The sequence below is a fragment of the Chionomys nivalis genome, chromosome 4 (assembly GCF_950005125.1).
Source record: "Chionomys nivalis chromosome 4, mChiNiv1.1, whole genome shotgun sequence".
NCBI lineage: Eukaryota > Metazoa > Chordata > Mammalia > Rodentia > Cricetidae > Chionomys > Chionomys nivalis.
The window spans coordinates 64,383,519-64,407,611 of NC_080089.1; the positions used below are offsets into that span (position 1 = coordinate 64,383,519).

Genomic DNA, 24,093 nt, shown 5'->3' on the forward strand with positions numbered 1-24,093 from the left:
CCCACCTCTCCATATGAGGAAGGGTGCCATTTGAGGGGTCAGGCTGGACGGACAGTATTCCTCCCTTCCTGGGTGCACATGCCACACCTGGAAACCAAATCCACTCTTGTCTGTTCCTGTTGCAGGGAAGCCCTCCCAGGGCTGTCCTCCACAGCCACCTCTGGGAATCCAGCACTGTACTCCAGAGCTCGACTTGGGCCCCCCAGTCTCCCTTCTGCCCATGAACTGGAGTCCCTCGTGCACCCCCGCCCTCAGGACTGGTCCCCTCCGCCCTCGGATGTGGAAGACAAGGCTGAAGTGCACAGCCTTATGGGTGGCAGTGTTTCAGATTGCCGGGGCCACTCCAAGAGAAAGGTGAGATTGAGTCCTACACGAACCCATTCCCAAACTAAACACCAGGGGGCGACAGAGCACAACTTCTGACCGTGAGACATACTCCAGGCCCTGGGCCAGCTAGGGAAACCTGTATGCGGTTCCTTATCCCTTGGATAAGGGTAGCCAGCCTTATTTTCACCTGGGAGCACCCAGATCTCACTTCCCTGATCACTTAGGCTGTGGCCATGTAGGCCTGGACCCAGGATAATGTAAGACCCCATAGGTCAGGTTCCCTGGGAGCTGCAGTGGTGAGACACCTTGACCAAGAGGTCAGTCAGTCCTCCCATCTCTCCCCCTCCTCTGCAAAGAGGAAGAGTCCACCAGGCTTGGGAGCCTCGGGCTTTGCATGTCAAGTGTCGTTAGGGTTATGATTCTGCCCTTCCTATCACCCAACCCAGTGCCCACCCCTGCCTAGGGGAGAGGCTTTAGCATGGGTCCTGTCTGGAGATAGTAGGGGTCCACAGGCCTAGACCCTCATTTGTCATCTTCCTTCTTTGCAGATCTCCTGGGCTCAACCAGGTGGCCTGAGCTGGACGGGCTCCTGGGCAGGCTGCGAGCTGCCCCAGGGGAGTGGTCCTAGGCCTGCTCTGACCCGTGCCCTGCTGCCTCCAACTGGAACTGGGCAGACGCTGTTGCTGCAGGCTCTGGTGTATGATGCCATAAAGGTCCGTGTCCTGAGGGGAAGGGGGAGGCAGGAGGGAAGGCCCCCCCATGCTTTTCCAGGGAGAGATGTATTCAGGAGGCCGTGTAGCTTCCAAAGGGGAGTGGGTGACAGGAAGTCCAGTTTGAGGATAGTTCCTTCTTCACCTGGCACTGAGTGACCCCTCAGATACCCCTCAGAATGGGTGGCATTCTCATTCCCTGCCTTTGCCAGGGCCTGAGCATCATCTCAGGTGGGACAGTCAGTCCTTGGTATATTTTCTATGGAGAGTCAGCCTTCCTCCATCCGGCATATGTTGGCCATTTTTCTGATGACCATTCTCAATGATGTTCACCTGGACTTCTGTTCTCTGCTCTGCCAGAGCAACGGGAGGAAGAAGCCGCCCCCAGCCTGCAGGAATCAGGTGGAGGCCGAGGTCATTGTCCACTCCGACTTCGGTGCATCCAAAGGAAGTCCTGACTTCCACCTCCCAGATCTGGAGCCTGAGGAACCCCTGCCCACAGAGGCTCCACCTTCCACCTCAGGGGTTGTGGATCTGTCTCAAGGAACAGACTGGCTGGGTGGGGAGCTGGAAGGGTGCAAAGAGGCAACCAGTGGGCCAGAGAGGCTCACCTGCTTGCCAGAGGCAGCCAGTGCCTCCTGCTCCTGCCCAGACCTCCAGCCCAGCACCTCTCTAGAGGAGGCCCCTGAAAAAAGCTGTCAACCCAAAGCCCTGTGCCCTCTAGCGGTCAGCCCAAGCCTCCCCAGGGCTCCCGTCACCTCTGCTCAGCTTCCTTGAGCAAAGAAAGGCTGGTGTGGCTCAGGATGGTGACATGCATGGCCACCACATGTGCGTACTAGCGACAAGCCTTTTGGAGCCTCTTAGGATCCTTTGGCTGGGATGGGGGAGACCTTCACTCACTCCTCCATGTTCTCCACATACGGGATGCTGGAGGGACTTGAGACCAGCTCCATGGGATAGACGTGTGTGAAGTCCCGTGTGTGCGCTGGTTGAGCTGGGAAAACTCACCCTATGTAGTGGTCACTGTGGCTAATGGATCCTCCATGGCAGGATGGTGTAGCAGTGGTCATGCCAGCTCTTTGAGCCATAGCGTTGTCACCCAGCCTTTTATTACACTCTGAGAGTGTCTCCAATGCCGTGTCTACGAAGACAGCCCCAGCCCCTCTGCCGTCAGCTGGGCTGAGCTGAGGGCCTGTCAACTCCACAGGCCCATGTTGCAGCTGAATGGCCGTCATCCCCCTGGCCTCCTAAGGCCCAGAAGGCTGGGGGAGCCCAGCTCAGCCCTCATCTCCCTGGAGCAACCCTGTACCTAATTTTGTAATACGGGAAGTGCCTGGTTTGGGAAATCTTCTTTCTCCCCATCCCCTCTTTGTGCCCCTTCATTGTTCTAGTGATCTGTCTCTTGTTGCCTTGCTCCCTTGTCCCAGGGCCCTTCTCTTTCCTGTGATGTCTCTCATCTTCCCACTGCTCTTTCCCGTCTCTGTGTGTCCCATGCCTGTCATTGTGTCCTATGTTTCTCGTCCCTGGCTTCAACCTATGCACCCTTCCCTAACAACATGACTACCTCATGTCTGCTTCAGACCATAGTGTGACCCCTGGGTCCCCACAGCTCCCCTGCCAACACCCTTTCCAGGCAAATGATCCACTCCGGGTAGATTTGGGAAAGACCTTTTGGCTTCCCTGGTCCCCTTCTCCTTGGGATTGAGATGGGTAGGTTTTCTTTTTTTTTTTTTTTTCTCATTTTTTAAATTCTTTTTTTTTTTTTTGGTTTTTCGAGACAGGGTTTCTCTGTGGTTTTGGAGCCTGTCCTGGAACTAGCTCTTGTAGACCAGGCTGGTCTCGAACTCACAGAGATCCGCCTGCCTCTGCCTCCCGAGTGCTGGGATTAAAGGCGTGCGCCACCACCGCCCGGCTTTTAAATTCTTTTTTAATTAAAATTTCCAACTGCTCCCTGTTTCCTATTTCCCTCCCCCTCCTCCCACATATTGGCCCCTCCCCCCGATGGGTAGGTTTTCTATGGAAGTGATGAATCCAGGCTGTACCAGGGAAGCTGCAGAAGGGGTAGGGACTGAAACCCAGAGGCTGAGCAAAACGACCACCACCCATCTGCACAGAAAAATGGGTGTGCGTTTTTGCCACGCAGTCTCCAGTCCTGGCTGAGGCTGGAGGGGGTGAGGGTAGCTGAGTTAAGTGAGCAGCAGTAGCTCAGCTCCCTAAACCTTGAACTTGACTGGATTCAAGGGGAATCCAGTTTCCTCCAAGATGCTAGAAGGGATGTCCCTGCACAGGAAAAGGGTGGCTGGCTCGTTTTGTTAAATGGACTCCTGAGATCATCGTTCCACAAAGGGACAAGCCTGACTTGTACCTCCTGTGTCACGAAAGCCATACCATCTGTTTGGTGTCTCACCTTAGTCATTCTCCAGGAGTGCAGAATGTGGGACCTTTGCTCTCTCACTGGCTGGCATACCAAGCGTTAACTCTGGCTTCTGGGCCAAATTAGAAATAACCAGTGTATCTTTCCTTTTTTTTAAAATGTCTTTCAGCAGAGTTGCAGCCTCCGCAGCCCCTGAAAGCATCTGTGTTTATTACCCTCGTGTGTCACTCACGTTTGACACCTCACCTACATTTCCTCCTCCTCCCCTCTTCAGCCAGCCTATGATAACACTAAAGATTATTAATGTGGGTTTCGCGTCTCGTTAAAGACGGGATTGTCACTTGAACTACTTCTATAGCATTCAGAGTGGCCGTGGCCAACACCACTGTGTGTTTCTTCATTGCTCTGAAGGTCAAAAGCCTCATTTTATTTTGTTGGTTAGATTTTTTTTCCCCTTGCCTTGAATGAAATAGGTGTTTTAACAGTAGGCTCTTAGCGTTACACCACATAGTCATTTCTCATGTTCTTGTTTAACAGGCACTGAGGTTCTGGTTTAAATTAAACAGCTGCAAATGAGACAATTTATAACCCATTAGGTTGGGTGGAAAATTGTTTCTCAAAAGCAAATAAGTAATAAATCTGGTATCTGCCTATAACTCACAGTTGATAAGAAAGTAGCCGTTACGCACGAGCGTTATATATGATTCGGGCTCTGAGTAACTGGGGAGCGCTCCATCTGTGGCTTTGCAGCAGCAGGTTTTATTAGAAAAGAGTCTATTGGCCTTTTACAGGGTATTAATCCTTTTGTCGCTTGCCATGGATGCCTTAAATTCTTTTGAGTCTCATTTGAAAATCTTCCTTTTCTCAAAGCATGATAAGTATACTCAGTACTGACATGCTCACTTATTTACCCATGCTTAGCTTATGCTGTATTATTTAATTGCATTTCCAGCATCATGTTTCCTCTTACAAATATGATATTCTTTAGTGTTACACTAAGGCGTTGATCATATATCTGTCCCTATAATGAATTAATAAACTATTTTCCAGACATGTTGCTCTCTTTTTTAAAAAAACATTTCCTTAAAGACTTGTGTCTGTGTGCGCACTCAGGACACACATGTGTGATTGTATGTGTGCCACACGTATGCAGATGCTCACGGAGGCCAGAGTGCTTCAGAGTCCCTGGAACCAGACTTTCCAGGAGCTGTAAACCATCCAGTATGGGCACTGAGAGCCAAGCAAGGGTCCTCTGCAAGAGCAGTGAGCACTCTTTTGTTTTGTTTTTTCGAGACGAGGTTTCTCTGCGTAGCTTTGGAGCCTGTCCTGGAACTAGCTCTGTAGACCAGGCTGTCCTTGAACTCAGAGAAATCCACCTGCCCCTGCCTGGGATTAAAGGTGTGCTCTACCACCGCCCGGCCCATTGAGCACTCTTAAGCACCGAACCAGCCTTCAGCCTCATGATAGTTCTTCACGGAACCAAATGACTAGGGTTTCCTCAGTCTTCCTGGCCTAGGAAGTTTATTTCCTGCCAAGATGGGAAATGGTAAATTTTTAGAGGGAAGATGGGTCCAAGAAAAAAAAATCTGGAGCCTCTTTCCCACTCAATGGGCACTTAGGAAACACACACACACACACACATATATTCTCATAGATACATACAAACATTTTTTTTCAAGACAAGGGGACTGAAAATGTCAATGTATGGTTGAGAATGAGCACACCTAGCGTGTGTCATGAGCGTTTGCCTGTGTGTACACACGTGCACCGTGTGCATGCCTGTGCAGGGAGAGGTTGGAAGAGTGTGACCTACATTGTGGCCCACAGATGCGTTGAGCCCCACTCCTAACTCTCCTGGGATGCACCTGCTAGCTAGCAATGCACTCTTCAGCTCACCCCTGCACACTCATCTTCACAAATATCTTGCTATCCAAGAACTCAAAGGTATACACGGTCTCACAAATTGTGACAGCTACCCTTTACTGAAATCTTTAAGGAGGCTCTAAAGTGGTTTCCCCCCCACTGGAAGGAATCAGGAGCCAGCAAAGGCTGTCATGCCCGGGACCACCCCCAAAGTGAGTGGTGGGCCAGGCTCAGAGTTAATTGACAGATCCCACAGAGAGATACTGCACATTCTGCACGCAGCAGAATAGCCACTATTTGCATATCACTCTCAGACCAAGGGTTGCGATAAAGAAAAATTAAACACTTGTCAAGATGAATTTAAAATGACAGCAATTCAGGACACCAATTTGACCTCTCTGGAGTCCCGAACATGCCAAGAAGGGGTGGTTGATGATTCAAGGCCTGCAGGAGGGCATTCCGGGACTTTAGGCCCCAGAGAGGCCCCTCCTCCAATACTACCTTCCCTGTTGTCTGTGGAGGCCTCACCCCTGCCCTTCCTCAGTGAATCCTTTTATGGCAATGGCAGACCCGGGTCCCTGCTCTTGAATCTCTCCACTGCTCACATGACTCCAGACTATCATTTTAGCCTTATGATAATGCAGATTTGTCTGTGTGCAGGCATCTGATTTCTAGAGATCAGAAGGGTCTGTTTTTTGTTTTTAGCCCGGGTTTCACTATGTAGCTCTGGCTGTCTTGGAACTGGCTGGCCTTGAACTCACAGAGATCCACCTGCCTCTGGCCCCCAAGTACTGGGATTAAAGATGTGAGCCACTATGTCCAGCTCTTCTGAACGTTTTTTAAATATGAAAATTCTAGCATATTTTATTTATTTATCATGTGAGTGTGTGTGTGTGTGTGTGTGGTCTGTACATGTGCCACAGAGCAAGTGTGGCCGGCTGTCAGAGGACAGTTTGCCCTGGGTGTCAGTTTTTCCTTCAACCATGTAGGTTCCAGGGATGGAACTCAGCTGGTCGGTCAGGCTTGGGCATTGGTGCCCTTCCCTCCTGAACCATCTCATTGGCCCCAAGCCTGCGCCTCTTTACCCACCTGTACCACAGCGTGGTGGCACATGCTCCTAATCCTAGCACTGTGGAGGCAGGGGAATTAAAGAGTCCAAGGTCAGCCTCCAAGAGAGAGACGAAGTGAACTCAGGCCAGGCTGGGCTAGCAGAGGTGAGAGAGACTCATACACTCCGACCACTCCAGTCACGTCAGAGCACCTTCGTGCGGCACGCGCTGCCACCTTTAAGTCTCTAGCCTCCAGGATTTACTTTGGATGGACACACCCACCAAGTTGGACCCAATGGATGGTCGCGTAGAGTAGTAAGAGGCTAAGATTCACGGTCCTTGTAGGGTAACATAAGTGCCTCTCTTAAGAGTTGCATCCCCATAGGCGAAACATCAGATAAGACACAGAGATGATCCTGGCGATTGTAACTTCTAAGGTTCTTACCCAGTTACCAGGTCATTTGCTGGACCTTGGCTTTTAAACATCTGAAAAGTTGAGGGGAGATACTGTTGTCTTCAGGTTTCAGACGAACTCAGTGAGAATGACTGGGCTGATCAGCCGGCAGAACCGGGTGGGGTCTCGGGTTTCTATGGGGCTCTTATTGTCGTATTGAGGTTGCTCTTCCCAGATCATCTTTCGGAGTGTCCCGTTCCCTTGGACAGAAGGACTGGGAACCTAGGGAATACCAAATTTCTAACAACTTTGAGCAGTTTTAAGAAAATTGTCTTTAAAACAGAGTTGGACGTTGTGGAACAGGGCAGGCACCTCAGAGAGAGTGGATGAGAGCAAACTCCTCAGCTTTTCGTGTTTTTCCGCATCCCGGACCCTCTCTTATAAGTGTTCACTTTCCCAGATCCTAAAGTCCGGACTGGCCACGAGGAGCGGATACCCGGCTGCAGCCCGGGTCGGCGCCGGCTATTCCCGCTGCAGTTCAAAGCGCAGGGGGCGCGTCCGCCGCGCAGCCGGGAATGTCCGGCAGCTTAAAGCGCTCGCCGGCTCTTTTGTTCCCCAGACCCGGCCTCCGGGGAGAGGGGGCTGGGGGAGGGGAGAAGAGGGGGGCGGCGGGCAGAGGAGGAGGGCGGTGCGGGCGCGGGCGGAGAGCGGAGCGCGCACCCCGGGCGCGGCTGACAGATCGCCGCGGTGGGTGCAAGATGGCGCAAGCGGCGCTCTCCCTGATCCCCGCTCCCCGCTAAGGCCAGCATGCGGCCCCAGCCTCCCGCCGCCCGGGCTCGGCCCCGGCCCGAGCCCCGGCCCCGGCCTCGGCGCCGGCCCCGCGGGACTCTGTGAGCCTGCGAGAGGCCCCCATCCCGGGTAGCGCCGCGCGTCGCCGAGCCCAGCGGACCGAGAGCCCCATGGCTGCGCCGCGCACCGCGTCCCCGCGCCGCCCGCCGGAGCTGCGCCGGCCCCGGCTCCTGCTGCCGTTGTTGCCGCTTCTGCTACTGTTGCCGCTGCCCGCACCAAGCCGGGGTGAGCTGGGGCTCAGAACCAGGCGAGAGGGGCGGACCCCAGGACACCGCGCAGACCTGCGCTAGGAGCGCGTGCTGGCGAGACCAGGCGGGACAGCGCGCTGCGGGCACGGGGAGAGCCACTCTGGCAAGGCTACCTGTGGTTGGGAGGGTTGTTGGGCGGGGGCGGCGGGGGGCGCAGAGTCTCAGGAGAGGAGTCAGGGGTCGGTTCCCTGGGCCTCGGGCTAAGTCCAGGGCTGGACCCTGATTCTGGTCGGAGGAGCTGAGAGCGCGGCAAAGCGGGAGTTGGGAGACTGGCTGGCTTTGGGGACTGAAGGAAACCAGCCGGAGGAAAATGAGCGGACGAGTCCCAACTAAGGAGGGAGAGCTCGGGTGTGCAGAGCTGAGCTGGAGTACCCTCAGTAGCCCCAGGAAACTGAAGCCGGAAGCGGCAGATCCGGGTCCGGGGATGGGGGCGCGCCTGCACGCGACTGAGAAGGCATCATCTCCCACCCACTCCCACCCCACATACACACCAAACAGTGTTAAGAGCTGGGACTAGGTCCGGGAGTAAACGAGGAAGAGGAAAGAAAGATTCCCGGTGGGCGGGAAAGGTGACCCTACCAAGAGCCCGGAGAGCCGCCGGAGTGGTGATGTCGCCCAGGGCAAGCGCCGGCCAGCCTCACTGCCCAGGGCCCCGCCCTTCCCCGAGGGAGCTCTCTAGGAGTCCTTCCCTGGGTTTGCGGGGCCACCCGTCGCTTCCTAGGTGCCTGTAAAAGATTCATTTCACCCAAGAAGGGTGTAAATCTAGGTCCTTCTCTTTCTCAAGTTCATCGCAGACACACATTTGAACTAGTCTCTCCCTCCCCAAAAGCAAAATATTGTATCTACACCCAGAAGAAACTTTATTCCCTATGGCTTCAGCGGGGTTGACTTGGAGGCGGAGGCGGCTCAAATTTAGGATGTGTGAAGGATGCGAGGGATTGGAAGAGTGTGAGCATCAAAGGTCTTAAAGTGTCCTTATCCTAGAAAGGAGGCAATGCCTAGGCACCCCTGCCCCGCCCCAAGACTAGGTCTCGCTCAGCAAGGAAGGGCTTGGATCTGTTAGAGAGAATCCAGGTCCAAGATCACAAGGCCTGGAAATGTGAGGAGGGGACTCTATGCCCGCCCTTTTAGACAAGGAGGGCTTATTCCTCTTGGAGTGAAGTCATAGCTGATCTGGTAAATTGCTTGCAGGAGAGATTGGCTGTCACCCGTGGGATATGAGTGCTTATTCCTTTTGCCTGGGCCCTGGTTCACTCCTAGTCACCATCACACACACCCCACACACACACACACACACACTCACATGCTCATTTTTATCCTGTTAGAGCAGTGAAGTTACCTGGGAGTGAAAATTATAGACACACACATACACACTTTCTGCTAAATTTAGGAAATCTAAATTCATGTTTATTATTTCTGATCTCTCCTTATAACAAAGTCCAAAGGACCAACACCCAGAGCCTGGGTTACCCTTAAGGGAAACAGCACAGGTCACACATAGTCTAACCTGTACCTTGAATACTGAGTCCATACCTGAATACTGCTCCCAACCAGGCCCTGGAGGACCAGGTCTCTGATAGTTTTGCCAGCATTTAAATGGAGACCTGATTTATTACTATCTTGCTCCACTTTTTAAGTTTGATTTGGTTTGGTTTTTCGAGACAGGGTTTCCCTGTGTAGCTCTGGGTGACCTGGAACTTCCAACTCACTCTGTAGACCTGGCTGGCTTCCAACTCAGAGATCTACTGGCCTCTGCCTCCTGAGTGTTGGGACTAAGGGTATGCACCACCACACCAGGCTTAATATTTTTCTTTTCCCTTTTTTTTTTTTTTAAATTCACAGTAAGGGGGAATCTTTGTCACCCTTGTATGCGGATGGCCAGAATGCCTCCCTGATTAACTGATCCGTAGCGCGCCTCCACTTTACCAAACCTGGGATTACAGGCAACCATGTTGGATTTCAGTGCTGGGGACCGTCGTATTTTGTATGCTAGGCAAACACTCTACCAACATTCCCAGCCCTTTGCATTGCTTTAGCAACTTTAACTTTCCTCAGCGCTCTCTTTTTAATTACGTCACATTTAAATAGTTGATGAGGGGCCGCCAGGATACATGGGAAAGTCTGTGCTGGGCGGTGGCAAAAGCAGCAGCAGAGTGTTAGGAGGAGTCTTGCTTTGGAGACTCTGATTCGGTTTTATTTTGGGGGTGGGGGCAGGGTTTCTCTGTGTAGCCCTGGCAGTTCTGGAACTCACTCTGTAGACCAGTCTGGCCTCAAGCTCAGAGATCCACCCGCCTCTGCCTCCTGAGTGCTAGGATTGATGGTGGGTACTGGGATTAAAGACATGCTACCGCTGCCCAGCTGAGACTCTAATTTTTTTTTAAGTTTAGTTTGTGTGTATGGGTGTTTTGCTTGTATGCATGTCTGTGCATCTCCTCTGTGCCTGGGTCACATGGAGGCCAGAAGAGGGCGTTAGATCCCCAGGGCTGGATGCAGGTGGTTGTTGTGTCCCCATGTGGGTGCAGGAAAATGAACGTGAGTCCTCTGGAAGAGAAGTCAGTGCTTTTAGCCACTGAGCCATCTCTCCAGTCCTCCAAGACTCAGATTTGCAATGACCAATTGTGAGGCCCTGGGCAAGTCACCTAACATCTAGGTTCCAATTTTTTTTTTTTTATCTGTGAAAGAGTGATACAAATGGCATTCACTTTTCTGCAGTAGTTGGAATTGAGTAAAATACTGCACAGGATGGCATTTTGTAAACATAAAAGTTCTGTGTATGGGGCTGGAGAGATGGCTCAGCGGTTAAGAGCATTGCCTGCTCTTCCAAAGGTCCTGAGTTCAATTCCCAGCAACCACATGGTGGCTCACAACCATCTGGAATGAGGTCTGGTGCCCTCTTCTGGCCTGCAGACATACACACAGACAGAATATTGTACACATAATAAATAAATAAATATTTAAAAAAAAAAAGTTCTGTGTATGGCCGGGCGATGGTGGTGCACGCCTTTAATCCCAGCACTCGGGAGGCAGAGGCAGAGGCAGGTGGATCTCTGTGAGTTCGAGACCAGCCTGGTCTACAGAGCTAGTTCCAGGACAGGCTCCAAAGCCACAGAAAAACCCTGTCTTGAAAAACCAAAAAACCAAAAAACAAAAACAACAACAACAAAAAAGTTCTGTGTATAATAGGGATTTCTTACTTTTTTTTTTTTTAAAAAGTCTTTTCTTATTTATTTATTTATTATGTATACAGTATTCTCAGTACTCTGCCTGCAAGTCAGAAGAGAGCACAGATCTCATTACAGATGGTTGTGAGCCACCATGTGGTTGACTGGGAATTGAACTCATGACCTTTGGAAGAGCAGGCGGTGCTCTTAACCACTGAGCCATCTCTCCAGCCCCCCAATAGGGATTTCTATTAAGCCCAAAGATACATCACAGGGATGTGATGGGTACATAGAACCATAAAATTTGAAATCTCTGTGTATGGAATTCTTCCTGGCTATACATACATTCCATGCTAACATCTCCTTTCCTTCCGTGTCCCCTTCCCTGGTGCAGGTCTGGGCCACTCGGCTGAACTGGCATTTGCTGTGGAGCCAAATGATGGAATTGCAGTCCCTGGACAGTCCATAGTGCTGGGCTGCAGAGTGGAGGGGACCCCTCCAGTGCAGGTCTCCTGGAGGAAGAACGGAGCAGAGCTGCCTGAGGGCACCCACTCTACCCTCCTGGCCAACGGGTCCTTGCTGATCCACCACTTCAGGCTGGACCAGGAAGGTGGCCCTTCAGACGAGGGAGACTATGAGTGCGTGGCTCAGAACCGCTTTGGGCTGCTGGTCAGTCGGAAGGCCCGTATCCAGGCTGCAAGTAAGTAGATATCATCTTTTCCCCTTGACGTAAGCCAGCCTGGTGACCAGTGTTACTCCATGTCACGAGAGCAGTGTGTGTGGGGGGGAGACCCATTTTGTGAAGCTCAGAAGAACAGATTTTCTAGCTTAGATCAGTTGGCTGGTGACACAGGGGTGTCTTTGCATGGAAATGACAGTTACGTCATGTGCTCTTTTTAGTGACTCGAATGTAAACTGACAAGACTGTAGTCAAAGACTCATAGGCTGTTGGCGGGGCCTCATCCATGTCTTCATTCAGCTTCTCAAGCTGTGTGTCATGGCCAGGAGCATCCTGGTCCATTGAATATGTTCTGGGGTATAAACATAGAATAATCTGCCTTATTTTGTGGGGTACTTAGATTTTTAAAGAGTCATTTTAATAACATGAAATTTTTAGCTATAGATTAATTTTTGAAACATTTTGAGTAGGATAAGACTTCACTATGCCAGTAATAGGGTTCTCAAACCTGTCAACAATTTTAAGAACAAAACAACAACAAAAATATGTGGTAGATGGTGCTGAGGAACTAGCGAAGTCGGCAAAGCATTTGCCACACAAGCAAGAGGGCCCGAGTTTGGTCCCTGGAACCCTTATCAGAAGCCAGGTGCAGAAGCAGCAACCTGCAGTTCTAGCTGGGGAAGGGAAAATAGGAAGTGTAGTATGGATGCTAACTGGTTTTAATAATAAAACCTCCCGGTCAGATATAGGGGTAAATGCTGAAAGATCAGCGAAGCAGAGTAGCTAGCCACTAGTTCTTACCTCTAGCGAATCCTTAGACTGAATGTCGTGAGCTCCTGTCTCCACCTGCCTTATCTTCCTTCCTGCTTTATATTCCTCTCTCTGCCCAGCCATATCCTTTCCTGTCTCCACCTCCCTGGTGCTCGGATTAAAGGCATGTGACTCCTAAATATTGGGTTTAAAGGTGTGAGCCACCACCGCCTGGCTCTGATTCTCTTTTAGATTGGATTGTTCTTGTGTAGCCCAGGGTGGTCTTGAACTCACAGAAATCTGTCTGCCTCTGTCTCCTGAGTGCTGGGATTAAAAGTGTGTGCCACTACTGCCTGGCCTCTATGGCTAACTAGTGGCTACCTCCCCACTATGATGTCAGGCAAGCTTTATTTGTTATAGCACAAACAAAATATCACCACAAGGAGGAGCCCTGAATCTCATTGCCCAGCCAGCTCAGTTGAATTGGTAAGCCTTAGGTGCCAGTGAGAAACCTTGCCTCAAAAAAACAAGGTGGACAGCATTGCTGAGGAAGATACTTAAGGTTGATCTCTGGTGCATGCGTGCATGCGTGCATGCACACACACACAAACACACACACGTGCTCCACTTGAACATACGCACACAATAAATAAATGTTAAAAAGAGAAGAAAAGCCGGGCGGTGGTGGCGCACGCCTTTAATCCCAGCACTCGGGAGGCAGAGTCAGGCGGATCTCTGTGAGTTCGAGACCAGCCTGGTCTACAAGAGCTAGTTCCAGGACAGGCTCCAAAACCACAGAGAAACCCTGTCTCGAAAAACCAAAAAAAAAAAAAAAAAAAAAAGAGAAGAGAATAGCCAAGCGGTGGTGGCGCACGCCTTTAATCCCAGCACTTGGGAGGCAGAAAAAGGTGGATCTCTGAGTTTGAGGCCAATCTGACCTACAAAATGAGTTCCAGGACAGTCAGGACTCTTACACAGAGAAACCCTGTCTCAAACAATGGCGGGGGGGGGGGTATTGAGGAGGAAGAGAAAGAAAGGAAAGGAGAAAGAAACGACACTCCTCTTGAGAAATGGCAAGGGTCGAGAGGCCAGTGGACAGTGTTCTCCATCCTAAATTTCTGTACTTCAGGGAAGCAGCTTAAAAACGCTGCTTTGGTCAAATGCTAGCCAGCATTTATTCAGTACTGGGTGGACGCTGAGCACCCAAAATTCCTTATGTGACTTATTTCATTGATTCATCACAACGACTGAGGGAGATATTCACTAACATCCCCCTTTTAGAGATGAGAAATTTGGGCCTGGAGGAGGATGGGATTCGGTAATGACATTCTGGGAGGCAGAAGAGCCAGGCTGCAGCCTGGGCAACCTGAACTCTCTACCCTCCCACTTAACTCCTATGGCATGCTGCCTCCTTTCCTGTGAACGCTGACAAGTTCCTTCCTGGCTCAGGGGACATTTGCAACTGTGACTTGAACAGGCTGGTGAGTGATGGATTGTTCCAGGCAGGAGCCCTCGTGCTGGGCTGAAGATGCCCCTTTGTTCTGAGGAAGCCTGATCCAGGCCCCCATATGGAGCTTGCTGGGAAGCAGCCCTGGACTTGGAGATGGGAATCACTTTTGGCTCAGCCACCCCTGGCCCTGGCCCTCTCCACCAGGCAAGAGAGACTGGTACAGCCTCTGAGCAGATGGCCGGGTGTGTGAGTAGAGGGTGGGATCCAGGGGAAGACCTGGAGTCTGGGCTTGAGTGAGGATGAATGAGGAAAAGGAGGAAGAAGGAGACTGAGAGGAACTGCCCAGGAAAACACTGCCCACCTCCCTGGTCTGTTCTGTTTTATTTTATTTATTTCGGCAAGTGCAGTGAACTTATTGATGGTGTTCAAGAGAATAGTGCTCCCTAAGCTCTTCCCCCTTCTTCTGTGGGTCTGGAATGGAAACTGTGAGGGGAGATAGATACTCAAGTATGTGTTTCAGGACTGAATTGGGAGAGGGACTCCTCGGCTGCAAGGGCCTCTCTCTTTCTCTCTGTTGTTTCGGGGGTGAATTGTCCAAAGTTTCTTACTACTTGGAGGCCATGGAAGTCATCCACCACCCTGTCGCTGTCATAGCAGGAAATGAGTTTTACAGTGTCGTTACTGAGAGCAGTGCCAGCTCCAGCATCAAAGGTGGAAGGTGGGCAGCACAGTTGAAGACAACCTGGTTGTCAGGGTAGCCCAGGATGCCTTTTAGTGAACACTCAAAAGCCTGCTTCACCATCTTCTGGATGCCATTGTACCTGGCAGCTTTCTCCAGGTGGCATGTCAGATCCACAACAGACACACTAGGGATAGGAACATGGAAGGCCTTGCCAGTGAGCATCCCCTTCGGCTCTGGGGTGACCTTACCCACATCCTTGGCAGAGCCAGTGGGTACAGGGATGATGTTCTGACAAGTCCCACAGTCAGCACACGCCACAGCTTCCCAGGAGGGGCTCCCCAGAGTCTTTGGGGTGGCAGTGATGGTAAGGGCTATGGTGATGAGTCCTTCTACACTGTCATGGCTTGTTTTAGTGCAGAGAGATAGAGGCCTGTTGGGTCTTTGTCTCACCAGCAAAGGATCCTGGGACGTAAAACCTCAGAAGAAGAGAGAAGAGGTGTGAGGGGAAAATGGTAGATGTGTTTCCCTGGGAGAAACTTAAACATACTGAGTAATGATTCTATCTCTCGGTGTCTTTGTATGTGTTGTATTGTGTACATGTTCATGTGTGTGCACATATGAGGGAATGTACATATATGTATGGAGGACAGAAATTGTTGTCAGGTGACCTTCTTAATTACTATCAACCTTACTTTTTAAAATAGTGTCTCTCGTTGAACTCAAAGCTCACTGATTTAGCTAAACCAACTGGCCAGCATGCCCCAAGATCCTGCTGCTTCTACCTTTCTAGGTCTGGGGATATAGGCCCAGCTTTTTTTACATTGGTTCGGGAGATCTGAACTCAGGTCCTCACACGTGGGCAGCTGGATATCAACCAAACATGGCATATCAAGTTGCCATGAGACTAGACACCTCTTCTTGTATTAAAGCTGGACAAGGCAGCCCAGTATAAGGAGCAGGATCCCAAAAGCCGGCAAAAGAGACAGACAGGGCCTGCCCCCACTGTTAGGAGTCCCACAAGACCACGGCGCACAACTGTAACATTTATCATTCCCATGCGGGCTCCTTAAACCACATTCTTCCAGAGGTGGGCTGTGCTGCAGTCTGACATCCTTGGGACTTCAGTTTGGGGTACAGCCGCTCGGGGTCCTGAGATCTATGCATGACCTTGGGATTCTTGGACTCTGCTGTCTCACAGGCTCATAGCGTGAGACTTGAAAACAGACTTGCTAATGTGGAGTCCCTGTTCCCTTGGCCGTCTACTGGCCCACAACACGTGCATTGTCTTTCCTTGAAGGAAAGTCACGAGGACCAATGCATCCTAAACTTCCTGACAAACAGGGATCACTCAGGAGCGCATGTTTTTTAAAGTCATCTTCACAGACAAAAAGCTTTAAACGTCATCTTCAGGTAAAACCAACTGCCTGATTCCACTCCCAGCCTGGGTTTTCTCATTTGTTGGCATTCATCTAGAAAAAGCTCCATGGAATCTTCCAGGCCATGAGTCTGTGGGCTCCATGCTCTGTGTAACCCTTCCCAGTCTACCTACCAGAGACTCCCTGCTACCCCTCTTGGGGATACATGCATTCATTGACTCCCTCTTGTTGAATGGGATTTTTGTAGCTGGTTTACTTCAAAAAGGGATGATTTTTAGGGCTGGAGAGATGACTCAATGGTTAAGAGAACCTGTTGCTCTTTCAGATGACCCAGGTTCAATTCCCACCGCTCACGTGGCACCTTACAACCATCAGTAACTCCAGTCCCAGAAAATCTAATGTTTTCTTCTGGCTTCCTTGGGCACCAGGCAGAGACGTGATGGTGTACAGACACACATGCAGGCGAAACACCCATACACATAAAATAAAAATGTTTTAAAAGGAGGGGGATGGCCTAGACTCACGTGGTAGAGATAAGGAAGGGGTCCATTCCAAGCTCTCTGTCCTCTGGTAGAACCTCTCAGTCCTGCCTCTTGACTTTTGGTTTCAGGCTCCTGGGGGAATGGAAGAGAAACACGCTATGATCAAGTTCAAGGATTCCCTAAACTGAACCCATCCTGACAACCCATCAGGGTGGGGAGATCTTGATGAGATACGGTTTTGAATCTAAACATCTAGACAAGGCCCAGATTTCTGTGTCTAATGAGAGCTCAGGTCATGTCATTGCTGCTGACCCACAGCTGCCTCTGCGTGGCCACCGTGGCCACCCAGGCTCACGTCATAGAGTTTAAAAACTGTGGGTGGCCTAGTGAAGTCTGTAGAGCCAAGGCTTCAGGAGCAGAGGCTGGGTGGGTTTGAACCGGCTCTGTTCCTCATCAATTAGAAGCTCTGCAGTGTTACTTAATCCTCTTGAGTCACTGTTTCCCCATCTGGCCACAGGCTGTGATCCACTCAGTGTATCTGGCTTTGGGAACACTCTTTGAGGTAGTGGACTAAAGGGCTTGACATCTAGGAAAAGCACAGTGAGCATCCTGGGTAGGGGTAGGCATTGTCTGCTAATGCCACCTGTATATTTATCAAGCAGGCTGGGCAGTCCCAACAGTGAGTTCAAATATGGACTGGTACAGCAAACAGACGTGGGCAGGGTGGCCTTGGGCCTTGGCCCCCACTCTCCACTGCCTTTGGAACCTTGGGCACATCACTTAACCTCTTGGAGCCCCAGATTTCTTAGGATTATATGCACGGAGAATTCAGCACAGGCCGTAGGCAGTGCTCTTGGCTACTGATAAGGAACCATAATGTGAACGATTTCTATTCCGAGCTGTGACTCCAGTCTTGGCTGTGGCGCAATTCCTAGGAAGGAGACACAGTAAGACCCTGTCTTAAAACACAAAAACAAAACAAAACAAACAAGATCAGAGATCAGGACCTAGGTAAAACAGTGGGTATGCTAAGGAAGAAGGCCAACTCTAGTTCCTTGCTCTCTCCAGAGCTGCAGTTCCTGCTTCAGAGAACGGGATCACCCTCAGCACATACAAGAGAGAGCAGCTGGGGCAGCAAGGGCAGCTCCGGGTCCCCTTTCCACACTGTGGATTGGTGGTTGTGTGGATCTGGAGCTAGGTTTGGGTAGGACTAGGAGAAGTTTGGGCAGGAGCTGCTGGGGGCTACGCTTGGTGGGAGGCTCAGCATTTACAAGGCTCTGAGTAAGGTGATGGGGTGGTAGGGTGATGGGTGGTGGGGAGGTGGGGAGGTTGTTCTGGAACTGTGGCTGGTAACTGTGACGGCCTCTGTCACCTGATAGTTGACTGTCCAGGTGTAGCGTGTGGAACTAAAGCTGTCCTACTGTCCCTGAAGGGCAGCCTGGCTCAGGAGAGATAAGGAAATGCCCCTCGCTGCTTTGTTTGTTTGTCTTTTGTTTTGTTTTGTTTTTAAGACAAGGTTTCTCTGTGTAACAATCCTAGCTGTCCTGGAACGCACATTGTAGACCAGGCAGGCCTTGACCTCACAGAGATCTGCCGCCTCTGCCTCCTGAGAGCTGGGATAAAAGGCGTGCGCCACCACCACCCAGCTCCCTAACTGCTTTTCAAACACACATCTGGTTACTGTCAGGGCAGGAAGCAGGCACTACAGCCAAAGTGCCAACTGGTGGGTGACTGTCCACATGTAGAAGTGTTTCCTGTTGAAGTTCATCCCATTATGACAATACAGATGGGTATGGGTCAGCCCCTTTACCTGCCAGTCATGCTTCACAAGTAGTGTGTGTGTGTGTGTGTGTGTGTGTGCGCGCGCACGCATGTGTGCATACATGCGTGTGTGTGTGTGTGTGTGTGTGAATGTGTGTGAGTGTAGAAACCAAAGTGCGTTCTTGGGTGTCAGTCTGTAGGCGCCACCTACTTTGTTCTTTGTTGTTGTTGTTGTTTGTTTTTGTTTTATAAGACAGAATCTCACCGCGTGTCCTTGACTGGTCTGGAACTCACTGTGTAAACCAGATTGGATTTGAACTCATAGAGACCCACCTGCCTCTGCTTCCCTAGTGTTGGATTAAAGGTGTGACCCACTACACCCAGCGCACCTTGTTTTTTGAAGACAGAGTTTCTCAATACCTTGGCTCTCAAAGTAGAGCAGACTGTTAGCCAGGGAGTGCTGGGGACCTACCTGTATCCACCTGATGTCTCATTTTGTTTGTCTGTTTTTCTACAAGCAGGTTCTGGGGATTGAACTCAGGTTCTCATGCTGGCAAGGCAAGCACTTTACTGACTAGAGTGTCTCCTAAGCCCACATGTGCGCCATTATTTGGCAGTCTTGAGCCGCTTTGAGGGGTGATAGAAAGGGAAGGAGAATTGAAAGGCCCTTTGGGGACTTTGTGCCTAAACAAACAAGTCCCTGAGAGTGTGGCCCAGGCCCATCTCTGCTGTAAGGTCCTCACAGACCTGCCTTTGCTGGAACTCTCCCCAGGTCATTCTTGTCCTTCCTCCCTAGCCATCTAATTTACAGTCATTTCTTTTCCTTCTCCTAGGGTGGGAACAATTGTGGTCTGTGGCATTCAGATTAGAGTCCTTCCCCTGGGTGATGGCTGCTTGCATTGTTAAGTAACTGGTTTATAGCTACACACTCCATCTGTCTCTTAGGCTAGATTTTAAGCTCCTGGAGGGCTTCTCAGTTTTTGTCTTCCTCACAACCCCTGCCTGAGGAGCTTAGTAAGAACTAAATGAGCATGTGGCCTCTGTACCCAAAGTACGTGTCCCCCCCCCCCCCGCCCTATTTCTTAAGTTGACGGACTGATAACACAGCTCCAAAGAACAGAGACCACAAGCATGGAGAACGGGCCTGAAAGTATACTGTGTTCATATGGGGCAGGATCATGGGGGTCCGCTCTTCTCTAGAGGAACTGAAGCTCTGTCTGCCCCACCAGATCTGGTGTGATTGCCTAATTCTCTCAGTAGGTCTTGGATCTCTAGCCTGGAACTTTCCTCTCTGGCCGGATGGGCCCTGCTACCACAGGCACCTTGTCCTGATGGGAGGGAGACCTCCAGCCCTGTGTAGGGCTCAGGGCTGCCCCTCACCCCACCCGCGGGACTTGAGTGTGGAAGTTGAGTGCTTCTGGTTCCCACACCTTGGCTCCTCTGTCGCAGGCAGCCAGCTGGCCCCTTAAACACAATGCGCAAATCTTCTCTGTTCCTGTCCCCGCATTGTCAGTGACCAGGCGCCTGGGCTGGGAATGTGGGCCCGTGAATAGGAGAGGCATTTGCAGCCTGCAAATGAAACAGGCCCCCAACCCCCCCCCCCCAGCCCTCTGCCCCCTTCCCACCCCTAGGGAGAAAGGACTTTTTCACTCCTGGCCTACTTGTATCGCCTTTCTCTTTCCTCTCCAGAGCCCCTGCAGGCTGGTGTGTGTGTGTGTGTGTGTGTGTGTGTATGCACGCGTGCATGTGTTTGTGTGTGTGTCTTGAAGAGAGATTTTTGCACAGTAGCTTAAAGGTTATTTTACACTCCTTTAATAAACGTGAATGGAACAGAAAGGTACCCAGAATGGCAAACCCAATAGCTCCCTCCTGTCTTGTTGAAACTGTACTAATTCCATCAAAAATGTCTGCCCTGTGTGCAGCTAATCTGTGACACCCTAAATTTCTCTAATTGTAGCCGTGGAGTGGGGACAGGTTCATCTCTCCGCCCTCCTACTGCCAATCTGTGACACCCTACATTTCTCTAGCTGTAGCCATGTGGGGGGGGCAGGTTCATCTCTCCGCCCTCCTCGTGTGAGCAGCATAGCCTGGCTGGGCCGCGGAGCTGGCGCAGACCCCATAAAGTGTTGATAGTTTCCTGTCCTGATGGGCTGAAGTGCAAAGGAAGCAGGTGAACCATGGGTCAGGGCTTGGAGGGTGAGGTCTTAGACTGTAAGGCGGTGAACATGGCCGTAGCTCCCCAGGTATCTAACTTTTAGTTTTCATTCATTCTGTGGGTCCCCAAATCTACCTACCATCCTAAGTGAGCTTATGGACACGTGCTGACTGCCTCCCCCCCACAACCTCATTTCTGAGCTTGCTGCCATGTCGCAAGACTTGATAAAACTCTGATATTTACTGCTATCAAAGAGCAGGAAGGGGAATGCTTGTGCACTTCACAAGAAGGGGCTCCTGGACCTGATGTCCCATACAAAGAAGATGGGGAAAAGCCTGAAGAAGGAAGGGCTGGAGGGGCAGGTGAATTGAACCTAGACATTGTATATCCTGGTTTAGACAGAGGAGAGAGTTTGGGGTAGAGACTTGCAAGCACCCACTGCCTCTTCTGTCTCTGTTGTGCCGCTCGGAACTTCTATCCATACACACCTCTGCCTTCCTCGGAGCAGCTTTTAGGGTGTTTGCCTTTAATAACGGGACCAATTTCTTCTGCTCTGTTCTCCCTATCTTCTCCTCGCCGGTTCCTTTTCTCCCTTTACTGGTCTGCCGTTTCTCCAGCCTTCCTCCATAGTGATTTCTCTAACCTGCTCTGCTCCCAGGGAACCCTCTGCTATGGGAGCAGAAGGCCTCTGTAGAGAGCCAAAGAGAGGGAGATTCAAAGAGGACCCCAAAAGAAGGACTCCACAGGCTTCCCCCACAAGCAAGGGCCTCTCTAGAGGAATCTGAGAAGCTAGCCGCCTCTTAGCTGGACACTGACCCTGACTGTGAGCTGGGGCAGCCCTAGGCTGCTCTCTGGAATGCTGGTGTTGGGTTGCAAAGAGATGCTAGCAATTGATAATGGGCAGAAACTGGACTTTCTGGTCTCGCTGCGGCCCCCAAGGCCACTGGAATGTGAGGGAGTGGAGACTATCAAGAGGCCCTGGGGACTTGGGGTGGGCAGATGGAGACCAGACCACCTAAACGGAGAGGAGGGGCAGATGAGGGGCAGACCACCATGAGAGAGACCCAAGTTGTAGCTCTTGCCTGAATGGGATGCTACAGAATAAGATCCTAAAATGCTCAGCCCACTGAGTAGCCTACCCGGTCTCCACGAGAAACCAGAAGAAACCTGAGAGTGAATCTAGCTCCTTTTTCCTTTTCCTTTCTTTCTTTTTCCTTTTTTTTCTTCCCATGTAGCCCAGGCTGGCCTTGACCTCAAGGCTTACTAATGTGCGCCACCATACTTGGTTTTATAGACTTAACAGCTGAGGCTCCAGAGTTGGAAAGATGACCCAGAGGTAAAGAACGTTTGCTGCTCTTGCAGAGAACCTGAGTTCGGTTCCCAGCTCCCACATCCAGCTGCTCTCACCCATCTGTAATCCCACTTCCAGGGGATCCAATGTTCTCTTCTGGCCTCTGGAGGCCACCGGCACACACGTGTGGCATACACTCATACAGATGCACATGCAGATACAGAAAATTTAAAAAAAAAAACAAAAACATTTTTAAAACAAAAAACTGGGGTCTCAAGGGCAAGACCTGCCCAAGGACTTCTCAGTCCTTCTGCCTGGGCAGCAAACTCTTCTCCCTGCCTGAACTAGGGCACCCTGCACCTAGGTCCCCCAACCCCTCTCCCTGCCTGAACCAGGGCGGCCTGTACCCAGGACTCCCAACCCTGTCTCTCTATCCTATCCTTCAGGCTTTGGCCCAGCCACTTCCATGTCAGAAATTTCAGAAATCTGGCTTGTGGCCTTTGCCAAGAACTTTATTCCCCACTACTTCAGAAGGAGGGTGGGGAATCGTCCCTTGTGCCCCTCCTAGTCGAACGTGTATGTCTCTATTTTGCTTTTGTCACGGTTGGAGTTCTGAGGAGGATGCTGACATACCCGTGGCAGATTGCGGAGGTCTTAATGAGTTCCCAAAGCACATTGGATATAGGGCACTGGCCATGAGCTGGCACTCAGTGAACCAGCTAATAATAACAATAAAAGGTGCAGTCGTGATCACGGGGGAGGGGGGCTGCTCTGTGATGAACTCTCCCTGGTCCTGTTTACTTAATTTCCACAACAGTTCCATTAGTGTTTCTAGTGCTGTTTTGCAGATGAGAAAATGGGAGTCCGGAATAATTGAATAACTTCCTCAAGGGTCACAGGAAGTAGGGAAGCTGAGATTAAAGCCCAGGTTAGCCCGCTGCCGTCCTCTCTGGAACACATGGGGGTGGGGAGGAGACCAGTTTAGAATCCTGGCCTAGGAGGTTCCTCCTTCCCTCCTACCCTGAGCCACTGCTAGGGCCTCCCAGAGAGGCTTGGGCTCTGCTCACCTTCCTGGAGGGGCAGAGTGAGAAACGCACTAGCGCACTAGCGAAGGAAGTTGGGGCATTTGCTGGGGCTGCTGGAGGTAGAGGGAGTTGCCTGTTCTTGAGGAGGGAAGACGAATTCCCCTCCCCCCCAGAGGTCCCCAGGCTCCCTTTCACTTTCTTGTTCCTCACGCAGAATGATGCTGATTGCTCCACAGCTGTCATAATTACTCTTTGTTTGAAAATTCAGAACAAATCACAGGAGAGGAACTGGCTTGGTTTGTGATGGCTCCTTCTCCCCAGGGGTCCTAGCAGGAGGGGGAGGGGAAGGAGGGTGTCTGGGAAGAACCATAATCAGCCCAGAGGAAGGAGCGAAGGCTGCTGGCTGCTGATTGTCCTTGTGCTGTCCCCTGGCCAAGGCGGTAACGACTGTCCCCAGGGCTCGGTGGCCTGAAGCTTCCAGGAGTTATCTGCCCACTTCTGCCCAAGGTTAGACTCTCTCCAGGCCTGCGGTAGAGGAAAGAACACCTCCTCCCACTAATCCAGAGAGAAGTCCATGGTGGTTCCCTTGCCCTCTTGGCCCTCATGTAGCAGCCTGCTCACTAGGGAAGAGTAAAAGGTGTTTGTTGGAAAGGCACAGAGCAGAGATCCTTAGTGAAGGGTAGACGTGGCTGAGAGGCCCCCAAACAGATCAATCGTTGTATCTTTTGGGACTCAGTTGACAGTCATGGTGCTCAAAGCTCCAGTCTTCCTCAGCCACTGTTACTTCTGATTCTGCCTGGTGCACACTCAGCCTGAAGTCACTTAGTAAATGCATTGCTCAGCACTGTGTCTCCGTTGGTCTCGTGCAGCCCCTTATGCCCCTCCCAACCTACATCCTCTCTCCTCGGTAGTTTATTAGTCCCTTGCTGCCAGGCCAGCTCTACAGCCACTAGCATCCGTGCAAGTGTGAGAATGTGTGTCTGTGCCACTGTGTGTGTTTCCTTGCTTCCTTAGCTCTGGATTTCCAGGACCCAGTGTCTCAGAGTCCCTCCTTCTGTAGTCTGCTTGGTCATTTTGAACAGGGACGTCGTTACCTGGTGAACTCTGAAAACTTGCCCCCCATGCAGTTTGGGAATCTAGAACTGCAAAAAAAAAAATTGCCAGAGCTATAAGCCTTGGGCTTTCCCTTCTGTTCTTCCCAAAGGGCTTGACCAAGGAATTCTGACCAAGGGGCAGAGCTAGACATTTTATCTACAATTTGAAACTGGGAGGGAAGAATCAAAGGTCTCAGAGGCTGCAGGAAAGCAGACTTAAACATGCTGGGGGCACATCAACCTGACAGTGTTTCTGCCCAGACTGCATCAGAAAGGGAAGGGTAACTCTTAGGGCATTGCAAGCTCACACAGCCCCAGCCCTGCCCTCTTCCATCCTGACTAGTCTGCTTCTCATGCCACTGCCCTGGAAATG

The 24,093-nt window shown here is 51.1% G+C and overlaps 2 protein-coding genes across 6 annotated transcripts in view; both read left to right on the plus strand.

Moving 5' to 3' along the window:
- The window catches only part of Igdcc4 (immunoglobulin superfamily DCC subclass member 4), a 36,703-nt gene extending 32,248 nt beyond the window's left edge, over nt 1–4,455 (plus strand). For 3 of the 4 annotated variants that reach the window (XM_057767952.1, XM_057767954.1, XM_057767953.1), the window contains exons 18-20: nt 126–354; nt 876–1,040; nt 1,398–4,455. In XM_057767952.1, the coding sequence (XP_057623935.1) occupies nt 126–354; nt 876–1,040; nt 1,398–1,814 (811 nt within the window). In that variant the 3' untranslated portion in view covers nt 1,815–4,455. The remainder of the gene's footprint in view (nt 1–125; nt 355–875; nt 1,041–1,397) is intronic. The other variant, XR_009057015.1, reaches the window with a different exon arrangement.
- A 3,221-nt stretch (nt 4,456–7,676) lies between these two features.
- The window catches only part of Igdcc3 (immunoglobulin superfamily DCC subclass member 3), a 42,154-nt gene continuing 25,737 nt past the window's right edge, over nt 7,677–24,093 (plus strand). For both annotated transcript variants that reach the window (XM_057768702.1, XM_057768703.1), the window contains exons 1-2: nt 7,677–7,791; nt 11,370–11,675. In XM_057768702.1, the coding sequence (XP_057624685.1) occupies nt 7,677–7,791; nt 11,370–11,675 (421 nt within the window). The remainder of the gene's footprint in view (nt 7,792–11,369; nt 11,676–24,093) is intronic.